We start from the raw sequence: 12509 nt of genomic DNA on the forward strand, positions 1-12509 counted from the left end.
AAAATGAATCGGAGGGAGGGAGTAAGATTCATTTTCTAACAAAGTCACAAAAATGCATGAGGAATCATTAAATAAAAGTTTTACATATCCACAGTAGCGCACACACATCACACGTACTATATGAACTTTCATAAAATCCGTATCAAACACAAGAGCGAAGGGAAGAAAAAAGAACACAAACCGAATAACCACATTTATTTTGAAGACAGCAATATCATGAAAGAAAATTCAGAGAGGAAAACAAAATATAAAAGTTCTGCAAATATAATATATAATTCATCTCCTCATGCCGCCCTCCACAACCGGGGCACCCATTGCAACGCCGGCATTGTGACGTGCAACGTTTCCGTCCCACCCTAACAAGTTAGTTGTTTATATTTAAAACAGAGTGATTTTGTTTCAACAAAGCGAAATAGTAGCATATAAGTTATTATATATTGAAACTTTGGTTAAAGATTGATTAACAAAATAAAATAATACCGAGGGGTACATCAAAACCGCGCTTGGTGAGCTCGCGATAGGCTTGGGTTAATGCACAAAGCTCACAGCAGAAATGTTTGAGATAATCTCCACAGTCGCCACCCTTAAGGTTGTATTGTCTTCTCATTCTAGCTCGGTATTTGCACGAGATGCACGCACTTCCAAAGACCGTGGACCACGATAGCATGTACAACGCACCAGTCGCACAGCATGCTGAAATAAATGATTTTTGTTTTTGATTAATTAAAAAAAGCAAAAAACGATTACGGTTTTGTGGATATTAGAAACTTACAAGAGGAACCTTGGTCTACAATATTTGCGATTCGGCCAACGGTAACGCAAGGACACCAACATGTCAAACAACCTGCAACAATTAATCCTAAATTCGATTATAATTTTAAGAAGATCATCAATTTTGGTCTTAAAATGATAGATTCGTAATCTAAAATTGTGATAAACATGTATACAAAAAAAACATGTATACAGTATAATAACTTATAAATCTAGGTTTCAAAAAAAAAAACCTATAAATCTATATGAGAGACTATATATCGATCGTTTATATATATATATATATATATTGTGCTAACTTTTAAGTATGCGATTATTTACAGGATTTCATATTTTATAGAAAATTGGAAAGATTAGTTTACAGCTGGAGCAATCCGAGCAGCAACCGCAGAAACCGGTGGACCATTCACCGTCAGCTTGAGGTCTGCCTTTAACTTCCGTCACTCTACCCATCGCTCTATCCTTTCTGTTACTTCTTGTCTCTGTTACTTTATGACGCCTAGTAGTGATGATATTTATAGGGTTGATATTTCTTTTTTGTCATCAAGCTACACAATATATATATTCATCCAGCTTAAGTTAATTCATTATTCAGTGAATTGTAAAAAGAGTTTGCGATATACAGTGCTATTCCAACTTATATATTTACGTTGTCTGCGTATAAAAAATAAAACGTATTACTTTTACGTAATAGCGGATTTTGGTCAACAGTGTATTCTTTTCTTTTTTTGTTCAAAAAATATGGGTCGATTAGTTAGATTGTAGCTATAGAAAATTTACTGTAGAATTTAGACTGTAAATTTTTTTGATGTATTTTTATCTAATATAACTGCAGAAATTAAATAAAAGAAATGATGAAAATGAATATATTCTTACAGCAATATTTCAAAAAGATCATATTTTTTTTCTTTAGAAAATAAAACTTCTACAACCATTTTTTTATTTTATTTATTTCTTTTAAAAACTAGTTAAAGCATGATTGGTAATTTAAGTGGTCGTAAATATAAATTAAAACTAAAGTCACTGGTTACAACTCAACCAATCATTTTCAATGTATTTATCCATCTTACGTTAATTCATTATTCAGTGAATTATAAAAAGAATTTACGATATACAGTGATCTTCCATATTGAGCCGCCATTTAAAGATTATTATTGTAAGAACCAAATTTAAGGAAGAAAATTCAAATCAGTTCTGGATCTACCGGCCACTACCATAAATTCGAAAGCCCAACTTAAGTTTGGACCACACTTGTCTTTTTATTTTCTTTTTGGCAGCAACCACACTAGTCAGTCATTAACACAACCTGGAAAAGACATGAGTGAATAAATTAATTAAACTTGACTTAGAAAAATTCTAAGAGGACCCTCAACTAGGTCTTGGGGTTTTGTTTTTTCTTCTAAAAATAATAATTGTTCGATTATTTATGAAAATATGAAAATAGTTTGGTTTTAGTTCGGTTATTTTGGTTTTCAATTCGTTCGGATAACAATGTTAAGAAATCAAATAATATACAATAAATTTTCAGCTCTAATCCGGTTCTGGTTTCTGGATAATTTGGTAATTCGAAATTAGATTTTAATTTTTCAGATTAAATATCAAATAAGTTCCAAAGATCAAAAATATTTTGGATAAAATTATTATTAGGAAATGAGGTCCTTTCGGGAATCCATATAATTTTATATATTATAAAATAATAAGCAGATATTGAATATTTACAAATACAGTAACTATGATGTATATAATTAAATTGGTGCAAACACATAAATAAATGTTATTAATCCAAACAAACAATTTTTTACTTTATATGGTAAATAGTTACATTTAAATGATATAAAATAGACATACAGTATATTTTTAATATTGATATTTATAAATAATTTCTTATAATTTTTTGATTATTTGTATCTTTTATAAAAAAATTAAATCACTGATAACATTTTTTAATTGTCAGATGTTTAATAGTTTTAGAAATTTATAATATCTTTGAAAAATTAAAATTTAAATATCAAATTGTTACTATTTGTTCAAAGCTTTTATCAAAAAAAATTGTTCAGAGCAAATTTCAAAATGAAAATATTTACGTATTTTATGCTGTATAGTTTAATTTAAAATATATATATTTTTAATATTTATAGAATAGGACTTCTTACCTATATGATTTTGTAATCATTTACATCTTGTCATAACAAAAAAAATTAAACCATGGATCACAAAAATTTCAGTGAGAAACTTGTAACAGTTTTAGTAATTTATAGTCATTTTTAAATTCAAAATATGAAAAATACGAAAAAATATAATTTTTATTATATGGTTAATGTGATTGTTTTATTTATTTTGATAAGTTAAAATTTTTAAAAAATGATAGAGGACGCACTAATTTTCATCAAATCCTTATTATTAAAACCATTAATTGATATATATACTTTAGTCATATTAGAAAATTCTATATTTTTATTTAAGGAAAGAATTTAAAACATTAATAATTATTTTATGGTTAGTTTAATAAAAACCTTATTATATATTTAGATGGACCAACATATTTCTCTAAAAATTCTAAGAATCATTGTGGTGAATGATGATGACACATGGCTACCCCAAATATTGTAATGCTTCTCTTTTAATATATAGAAGATTCTATTAGGTTTTAGTTTTTTTGTAGTATGGAAAAAAGTTGTATCTATTTAATTAAGATATAAATTTTATGTTGGACTTAACCTTTAATATTTGTTATTATACAAAATATCATTAAAATAAAAACATTAGAACTGTATTAAACTAATTATGGAATCAACATTATTTAAAAACTATAAAAAGATATTAAACTATTTTGGTGCCAACTGTATAAGTTTTAATTAATGTGTAGAAACAATAAACCGGCCACTGCCATAAATTCGGAAGCCCAACTTTAGTTTGGACCAATTTGTCTTTTTAATTTCTTTTCGGTCGCAACCACACTAGTCAGACAGGTGATCTGTATAGTTTGGTATATATATATACAAAGTTACTATCACTTCATCAACACAGCCTGGAAAAGAGATAGTCAATAAATTAATTAAACTTGACTTAAGAAGTTTCTAAAAATCAACTAGGTCTTGGGCGTTTGTTTTTTGTTCTCAAAAAATAAAAACCGTTCAATTATTTAGTTATTATCTCCAAATGGTCCTTCTTTTGAGAGAAAAACATAAAAAATGAAAGAAAATATTCTCCAATAGTACATCATTTGAACAATATTGTTTTACCAAATATGAAGAAAACATTATTCACGAATTTATTTTGTATTAAATCTTTTATTTATAAATTAGTCTTTACACTTTTTAGAAATTCGACGACATAACTATAACAAATCACAAAATTAATTTATACTCATTTCAATCGATTGGCTATGATATTTATATAATATTTATTATGTTGCTCTTTTTCACTTTCTCCTCTTATTTTAATTAACTTTACAAGCTTTAAAATTACTTATTCAAATTTTTTACAAACTTATTAAACATAGATTTTTTTGTATACGACAATGTTTTAAATTTTATAAAAACTGACATATATATAAAACTGGATATATGCAAATATAATGCGATCATGTTTCTATTCTATTTATGAAACATATAATAGATTTGTAATCATACAATCATTTTTCTTCCCTCTCTCTCTCTCTCTCTCTCTCTCTCTCTCTCTCTCTCTCTCTCTCTCTCTCTCTCTCTCTCTCTCTCTCTCTCTCTCTCTCTCTCTCTCTCTCTCTCTCTCTCTCTCTCTCTCTCTCTCTCTCTCTCTCTCTCTCTCTCTCTCTCTCTCTCTCTCTCTCTCTCTCTCTCTCTCTCTATATGGTTTTCAAATATAGAATACTAAAATTGTTATTCTTTATACTATGTTAACCGTTTATGATCATTCACATACTATATTTTACATTTAACATACATCCTACAAATAAATATGCCTTTTTCTGTTAGACACTACTCAAATTACATTAAACAATACAAATAAATAATATTATGGAAACTAAATTCTTTCTCATTATTTTTTGTGTGAAAAGATCAATTATATATCAACATTATAAATAGAATAATATTACAATGGTGTGTGATATACACACGCTCACGCCTCCGGAGGAGTTTAATGTCAATTAAGGTGGTGAATTGACACAACTCCAAAGCCATTGCTATTTTGTTAATTGATTCTACAATATAGTTATCTAACAAATTGTCCCTTAAACTTTTATATAATTTTGTTTATATATAAAATGATTCAATATTTGTTTTATATTTTTAAGAAATTATTAGTACTTTCTTAATATAATTATAATTCTAAACAAATCACTGTGATTTCTTAGAAAACTAAACTATATATAACCTTTATATATAGTTATTTTACATTTAACATACATCCTACAAATAAATATGCCTTTTTCTGTTAGACACTACTCAAATTACATTAAACAATACAAATAAATAATATTATGGAAAATAAAATTCTTTCTCATTATTTTTTGTGTGAAAATATCAATTATATATCAACATTATAAATAGAATAATATTACAATGGTGTGTGATATACACACGCTCACGCCTCCGGAGGAGTTTAATGTCAATTAAGGTGGTGAATTGACACAACTCCAGAGCCATTGCTATTTTGTTAATTGATTCTACAATATGGTTATCTAACAAATTGTCCCTTAAACTTTTATATAATTTTTTATATATAAAATGATTCAATATTTGTTTTTATATTTTTAAGAAATTATTAGTACTTTCTTAATATAATTATAATTCTAAAAAAATCACTGTGATTTCTTAGAAACTAAACTATATATAACCAAAATTTAGTTAAAATAAAATTATATTTGAGTAAAATTTGTAAGTTTCATAAAAATAATAAACATTATTAGAACTAATAAGTAGTAGTAGTAATATAATATACTTGAAATGATTTCTTTGAAGGAAAAAATGGAGGAACCACTGGATCATAATACAAACTCATTTTGAGTTTACATCATTTTTTGAAGAAAAAATTAAGGTAACCATTGAAGATTACCTTATGGATAATTTAGATCTTTCTGGATAACTATCCCATAAATTGTTAGTTCCAATCTGATTTTGGTTTTTGAATAATTTAGATAATTTTGTTAAATTATTTTTTTTCAAATTAAATATCAGTTTTCAGATATATTTAAAATATTTTTTAAAATTAAATATCGGTTTTCCAATATATCCAGAATTATTCAAATATTTGATGTGAGTCTGATTCTGCGATCCTTATTAAGATAGTGAAGTCTGAACTTTCAAATGCAGGACTGTATGGTGTTGCGACAGATATTATCTCTTTAGCTAGCTCCTCTGAGCTTATCTCTTTTGTATAGATCCTTCGTGAGAAGAATTATGTGGCTGATGGTTTAGCAAAACATATGTTGTCTATTGAGTTAGCCATTAATGCTCCACCAAACTTTGGCTAATGCCTTAACAGTTTGATCATGGCACATGCTCCTTAAAGATAGATTCTCGTTTCTCATACTAATTTTCCTGCTGATTGTATAAACTTGGATTATGGATTATTAATGAAAAATCTGAATGTTTCGTTGCTCTTGTTTGGGTGTGGTCTGTAACTTTTTTGGATGCTAAACACAGGTCTTAGAGGAAACTGGATTTGATGTCACAAAGCTATTGAAGAAAGAAGAATTTATTGAGTTTACATTCAGACAGCAAAGAGTGCGACTTTACATAGTTGCTGGGGTGACAGATGATACAGCTTTTGCACCAAAAACAAACAAAGAAATCAGTGTATGTATTTAACAAGCAACCTTGTGGGTTGTGGTCGTTTCTGCGGATCTATATGATGGACGAGTCTCTTACGTTCAGTTGTTGTGGAATACTTGTAGGAGATTGCATGGCATCGGCTTGATCATCTTCAGCCAGCAAGTAATGAGGCGATAACTCATGAAGTTGCTGCTCTCAAGTTGTATATGGTGGCACCTTTTCTTGCGTGAGTATTGCCATTTTTATTTGTCCACACAGACTCCAGGTGATTATCATTACTGGTGCATGGAATTAGAGATTACAAACATCTGCAGGTCGTTGAAGTCGTGGATATCAAAGCATCATGCTCCTGCTCAGAAGCTTCAAGTTCAACAGGTCAGCAATCTTGGAATCAGGATTTTCAGCTTGACTAGTCCAATGGAGATATCACCAATCATTCAACTTCTAAAAAAAAAAATTTTTAAGAACCTCAAAGAGGTTTTCCCATTGGACCATGAAAAATTTAATTACACTAACAAAAGTTCTAAACTTCTCAAATCCCAAAATCGACTATTAAATTACTGATTAGAGCTCATTCTGTGTTATTACCATTGGACTTGCTCTTAGGATTTTTAATGATTCTCAACGTCATTGCGGTATTGGTGATCTACGCGTGTGGTCTATGTCTCATCATCTCCACTACTTAGTCTTAGATTATTTGCCACCTTTTACCAATGCTTAATTTTGGGGAAAATTATATATTTTAACCTGAATTTACCTGTCGTACTTATTTATTTCTGAAATTTTTATTAATGCGTATTTCATACCGGACTACATAAAAATTCAAAAATATTATATGAACTTTAAGTGTTATGATTTTTTCTTTCCAAACTTTATAGTAATGTATATTTTATACCAAACTAAAAAAAATCAAAAATACTACATAAACTTTCAATATCGTGTTTATATATAGAGAAATTACCAAAAATAACTCAAATTTTGATTTTAAATATAAAGTATACCCAAAATTCAACCAGATGCAAAAATAACTCAAAAGATTAATGAAATTACAATAATCCACTTATGACCAAATAAAAAAACATGTATTAAATTGCATTTTCTTGAATGTTTGGTCGGACAAAGGCTAGTGGAACTGAATTATTTGTTAGTTAGTTATAGGGGTGGACGTTCGGGTATCCATTCGGAATCGGTTCAGAGCTATTCGGGTTTCGGGTTTTCGGGGTTAAAGATTTCAGCCCCATTTGGATATTTTTAAATTTTGGTTCGGGTTCGGTTCGGATCTTTGCAGGTTCGGTTCAGGTTCGAATAACCCATTTAAATTATTTTTAAAATACATTATATACTTTAAATTTCTCAAAATCTATAATTAAAATAATAGATTATAAATAAATTTGAATAAAAAATGTCAAAATACCTAAACTTAATATATAAATTAGTTTGGTCTGAAAATTTGGATAGAGAATCAATAGATTGTTTAAGTATTTTTGGTATTTTGAGTATATTTTAGTTATTTTAGACATTTAATTTTGACTATTTGTATATATTTTCAAGTATTTTGAGAAAATAAAAAGTAACTTATATATTTTGGATATTTTTAGTATACATTAAATATAAAAATAATTAATATATTTAGGTATATATATCTATTTCAGATACATTCGGGTACCCAAAATATTTCGGTTTGGATCGGGTTCGGTTTCGGTTCTATAAATACCAAAATTTTGAACCCGTTAGGGTATTTAATGAATTTTGGTTCGAATTTGGTACTACTTTTTTGGATCGGATTCGGTTTGGTTTTTCGGATCTGGGTCTTTTGCCAAGCCCTAGTTAGTTAGTCTATTTAAAATGGAATTAATTATCTTAGGGAATATTTTTTTTTGGAGCAACTAATTGTCTAAGGATAATATTCTCAAAAAAACTGCATCCAAAACAGGAAATGTTTAATGTACCCTTCCAGAAACAAGTGCTTCTAGGTCTAAAAAGAAAAACAAAAGTGCCTTAAATTGTAACTTACTCAAATTTCTGATGATAAATACCGGTTTAGTCCGTGTTGTTAACAGGGTCGGCGTAGAGGGGAAGCCACCAAAGCTAAAGATTGGGGCATCCAAATTAATGGGGCATATTTTTCAAATTTTTTTTAGTATTGATAAATAAATAAATTTTGTGGATTTTGTTAAAATATTACTTATTAGTCATTTTTAGTTAGAATAAGATTTGTTGGACTTATCATCCAAATTAATGGGGCATATTTTTCAAAAACAAATTATTAGTATTGATAAATAAATAAATTTTATGGGTTCTTCTGTTAAAATATTACTTATTAGGTATTTTAGTTAAAATAAGATTTGTTGGGCTTATGCTGATCATCCAAATTAATGGGCATATTTTCAAAAAAAAATTATTAGTATTGAGAAATAAATAAAATTTGTGGGTTCTTTTGTTAAATATTTATTTATTAGGCATTTTTAGTTAGAATAAGATTTGTTGGACTTTTCAACAATATTTATGAATTTGTTAAATATTAAATATATAATTAAATTTATATTTTATACGATAGTAGACTATGGAATTTTATTTTTCTAAATAAAAATTTATGTTATTTTTATACTGTTTTGTTGTCTTGATAAATTAAGTATAAAGTATTGACAAAAAAGATTATGCAAAAAGTGTTGACAAAAAAAAATTTATGCATACGGGCATAGTTTTAAATCTGGACTAGGGCAATATAAAAGATTAGCCCGGCGCTGGTTGTTAAGTCCAAAATAAGGAAAACACACATAAAATGCTCTCTAGCGAAAGAGAAAAAGACGATTTTCTGAAAAGACACATCGGTCTACTCATACCGTTTCAGGTCTTCCTCCGGGAAGTTTTGTTCGCCGGTTACCGGCGGTTATGTCCATGTCGGAATAACCGTTTTACCGTTATTGATTCCATAACGGATTTCGGTTCTCTATTTAACTCATGGTTATTGTCTCTGTCTCAAACTGTTGAACGGAGTAAAGGAATCTCTTTTCCTCTGTTTATTCTAATCATGGCAGACAAAGTTCATAAACAGTTACAAGAGATCTCATTGGACATCAACGACTCGGTTGTGGATGTTCCCTTCGAGTTATGTGAGGAAGCGATTGGAGAGAATCGCTTTAGTTTGATTGTGAATCCTATTAACCCGAGGCGTCAGAACTTGCGGGCTATGATGGGAGCCTTTCCGCGTTTGTGGGGTGTGGCGGATTTGGTGGGTGCTCGTCTGGTCGCGAATCGACAAATCCAATTTATGTTCCGAGATGAACAGTCCATGTTTTCTGTTCTCCGTCGCGGCCCGTGGTCTTTCAATGAATGGATGGTCTCGATGCAGCGATGGTCTCCGTCAATTACTGATGATGATATGGGCTATATCTCCTTCTGGGTCCAAGTTTGTGGGATCCCCCTCCAGTACCTCTCTACTCGAATGGTTACGCGTATTGGAGAAGAGATGGGTCAATTTCTGGAAACGGATTTCCAAACTGATGGGGTTCAGAATGCTGAGTATGTAAGGATCCGTCTCCTCTGTCACGCCTCTACACCGTTACGTTTTCAACGTATGTTCCGATTTGGAGGACAAACGGTGGTCCTCCGGTTCCGTTACGAGAAACTGCGTGGTTTCTGTAGTACTTGTGGCCTCTTGTCTCATGATGCTACAGAATGCCCTCTCAACAATGATGGGAACAATCCTGAACCGCCACCAGATGATGAAGATGATGATGATGATGATGATGAATATGGTGGACATAATGATCCCTCCTCTGGTTTCCAGTCTCCGATCAACACACCTCAAGGCTTTCCTGGAGAGCCATCGGAGAAGAATACAGAGGATCAGAAGAAAGATGGTACTGAGAACAAGAGACGCAGGACGTCAGAGACTTTTGGTTCAACTTCAACTCGCCAGAATGTTACTGATATGCGTCAGGCCTTTCTTCGGGAGGAATTCGAAGAAGTTTATGTGAAGAAAAGGATGCGTTTGGCAGGTGAGCAAGGGATGACGAATTGGTTTGCTTGGAACCAGGCTGGGGCTGCTAGCACTTCAGAGACTCAGGATGATGCTACCATGGCACAACCAACAAACAGTGAGGGTACGGTGGGCCTGAAGCCACCGGAGCCGGCATAAATACAGCCTTTTGGAACTGTCGGGGTGTGAAAGGGTCCCTGACAGTTCGACGCCTGAAAAGGATAAAGGCTACTTTCTCCTTGGACTTACTCTTTCTTATTGAAACAAAAAACTCAGATGATGTTGTGCGTGATGTTTGTGTTCAGTTGGGGTTTGATTATGTAAAGTGTGTATCTCCTACTGGGATAGGAGGGGGTTTAGCTATATTCTGGAACAAGAATGTTGATATTAGCTTTATTTCTCTGGATGATAGAATGCTTGATTGTAAGATAAATAATAAAGAGCATTCCTTTTATTTGTCTTGCATTTATGGTCATCCTATAAGAGGATTACGACATATATTATGGGAAAGGCTGGAAAAATTAGCTATAAACAGAACTGGTCCTTGGCTTATGTGTGGAGACTTTAATGAGGTCTTGTCTGATACAGAAAAGATTGGAGGAAAGAAGAGAGAACTGTGGAGTTTGGTTGATTTTAACAATATGGTTAATACTTGTCGCGTTAAAGATCTACCTTTTAGAGGTAATAATATGACTTGGGCTGGGAAGAGAAAGAAACATTTGGTTCAGTCTTGGTTAGATAGAGGTTTAGGTAATGATGAATGGTGTGCCACTTTTCCTGCATCAATCGTCACCTATTTAGAGATGATTGAATCTGATCATAGACCAGCAATTATCCAGATTCGTAGGAATGTTGATTATGGTAAAAAATGTTTTGTTTTGATAGTCGTCTGTATCGAAGAGATGGTTTTAAACAACTGGTTGAGGCAGATTTGTTAGCATACTCTGGTGATAGTTTATCTTTATCACAACGACTCCGGAGATGTCGTCATAGCATGTCTGAGTGGAAGAAGGATAATATTTCTAACTCTGCCAAACAGATTAAGTCGCTAATTCATCACATAGATTTAGCGCATTCCAATCCTAGTGTATCCAGTGTTGAGTTGCTAGAGATGCGAAAAGAGTTAATACAAGCATATAAGGATGAAGAAACTTATTGGAATCTAAAGAGTAGGAATAAATGGCTTCAAAAAGGTGATCGTAACACAAGGTTTTATCATGCTACAACAAAGAACCGTAGATCGTATAATAAGATTATTACGATTAAGAATGGGAATGGGGATGATCTTTATGGGTCCCGAGAAATTTCTTCAGAAGCAGTAAATTATTTTTCCTCTGTTTTTACTAGCACTTGCCCTGAGGATATGGACTCAATGCTCCGTAACATCGTATAAGTGGTTACTCCTGATATGAATCTTGAATTAATTAAAGATGTTACAATGGAGGAGGTGAAACAGAGTGTGTTCTCGATAGGAGCATCTCGAGCACCAGGTCCAGATGGACTCACAGCAGCTTTCTATCAACAATTTTGGGATAGTTTAGGACCTTTAATTACTGCTGAGGTTCAACGGTTCTTTGAAGCTGGTGTGTTTCCAGTGGATTTCAATCATACTAATTTATGTCTAATTCCTAAGATTCAGCCTCCAACAACTATGAAAGATTTCAGACCCATTGCTTTATGTAATGTCCTGTATAAGATTGTTTCAAAAATTCTGGTTGCTCGTCTAAAGCCGTTTCTCACTGACGTGGTTTCTCCAAATCAAGCAGCTTTTATCCCGCGACGACAGATACATGATAATATTTTGTTGGCCCATGAAGTTTTTCACTCTCTCCGGGTGAAGGAACGATGTGCTAAATCTTATATGGCAATAAAAACGGATATTAGTAAAGCTTATGATTGCATCGAATGGTCCTTCTTAGAGGAGGTGATGAGGCGTAAAGGTTTCTGTGATAGATGGATAACTCTTATAATGCAGTGTGTTACTTCTGTGAGTTTTTCAGTTC

General features: G+C 31.4%; 2 protein-coding genes and 1 long non-coding RNA gene across 3 annotated transcripts; 2 read left to right on the top strand and 1 right to left on the bottom strand.

The window, feature by feature from the left end:
• Positions 1 to 44: 44 nt before the first annotated feature.
• Positions 45 to 1291, bottom strand: LOC108806055 (protein PLANT CADMIUM RESISTANCE 2). Its single transcript, XM_018578078.2, has 4 exons — positions 1134 to 1291; positions 773 to 844; positions 481 to 693; positions 45 to 356 (listed from the first exon to the last, which is right to left on the bottom strand). Exons 1-4 carry the CDS (start codon positions 1222 to 1224, stop codon positions 277 to 279), a joined length of 456 nt encoding a protein of 151 aa, XP_018433580.1. The 5' UTR covers positions 1225 to 1291; the 3' UTR covers positions 45 to 276.
• Positions 1292 to 6091: 4800 nt separating this feature from the next.
• On the top strand, positions 6092 to 7171 carry LOC130496287 (uncharacterized). The gene is made up of 3 exons (XR_008935398.1): positions 6092 to 6548; positions 6647 to 6750; positions 6839 to 7171. It is a non-coding gene; the product is annotated as an uncharacterized LOC130496287 (long non-coding RNA).
• Positions 7172 to 9272: 2101 nt separating this feature from the next.
• LOC108811237 (uncharacterized) lies at positions 9273 to 10960 on the top strand. The gene has a single exon (XM_018583279.2). The coding sequence runs from the start codon at positions 9307 to 9309 to the stop codon at positions 10663 to 10665; it is 1359 nt and encodes a 452-aa protein (XP_018438781.1). The 5' UTR covers positions 9273 to 9306; the 3' UTR covers positions 10666 to 10960.
• The last annotated feature ends 1549 nt before the right edge of the window (positions 10961 to 12509 follow it).

The sequence above is a fragment of the Raphanus sativus genome, chromosome 6 (genome assembly GCF_000801105.2).
Source record: "Raphanus sativus cultivar WK10039 chromosome 6, ASM80110v3, whole genome shotgun sequence".
NCBI classification, from domain to species: domain Eukaryota; kingdom Viridiplantae; phylum Streptophyta; class Magnoliopsida; order Brassicales; family Brassicaceae; genus Raphanus; species Raphanus sativus.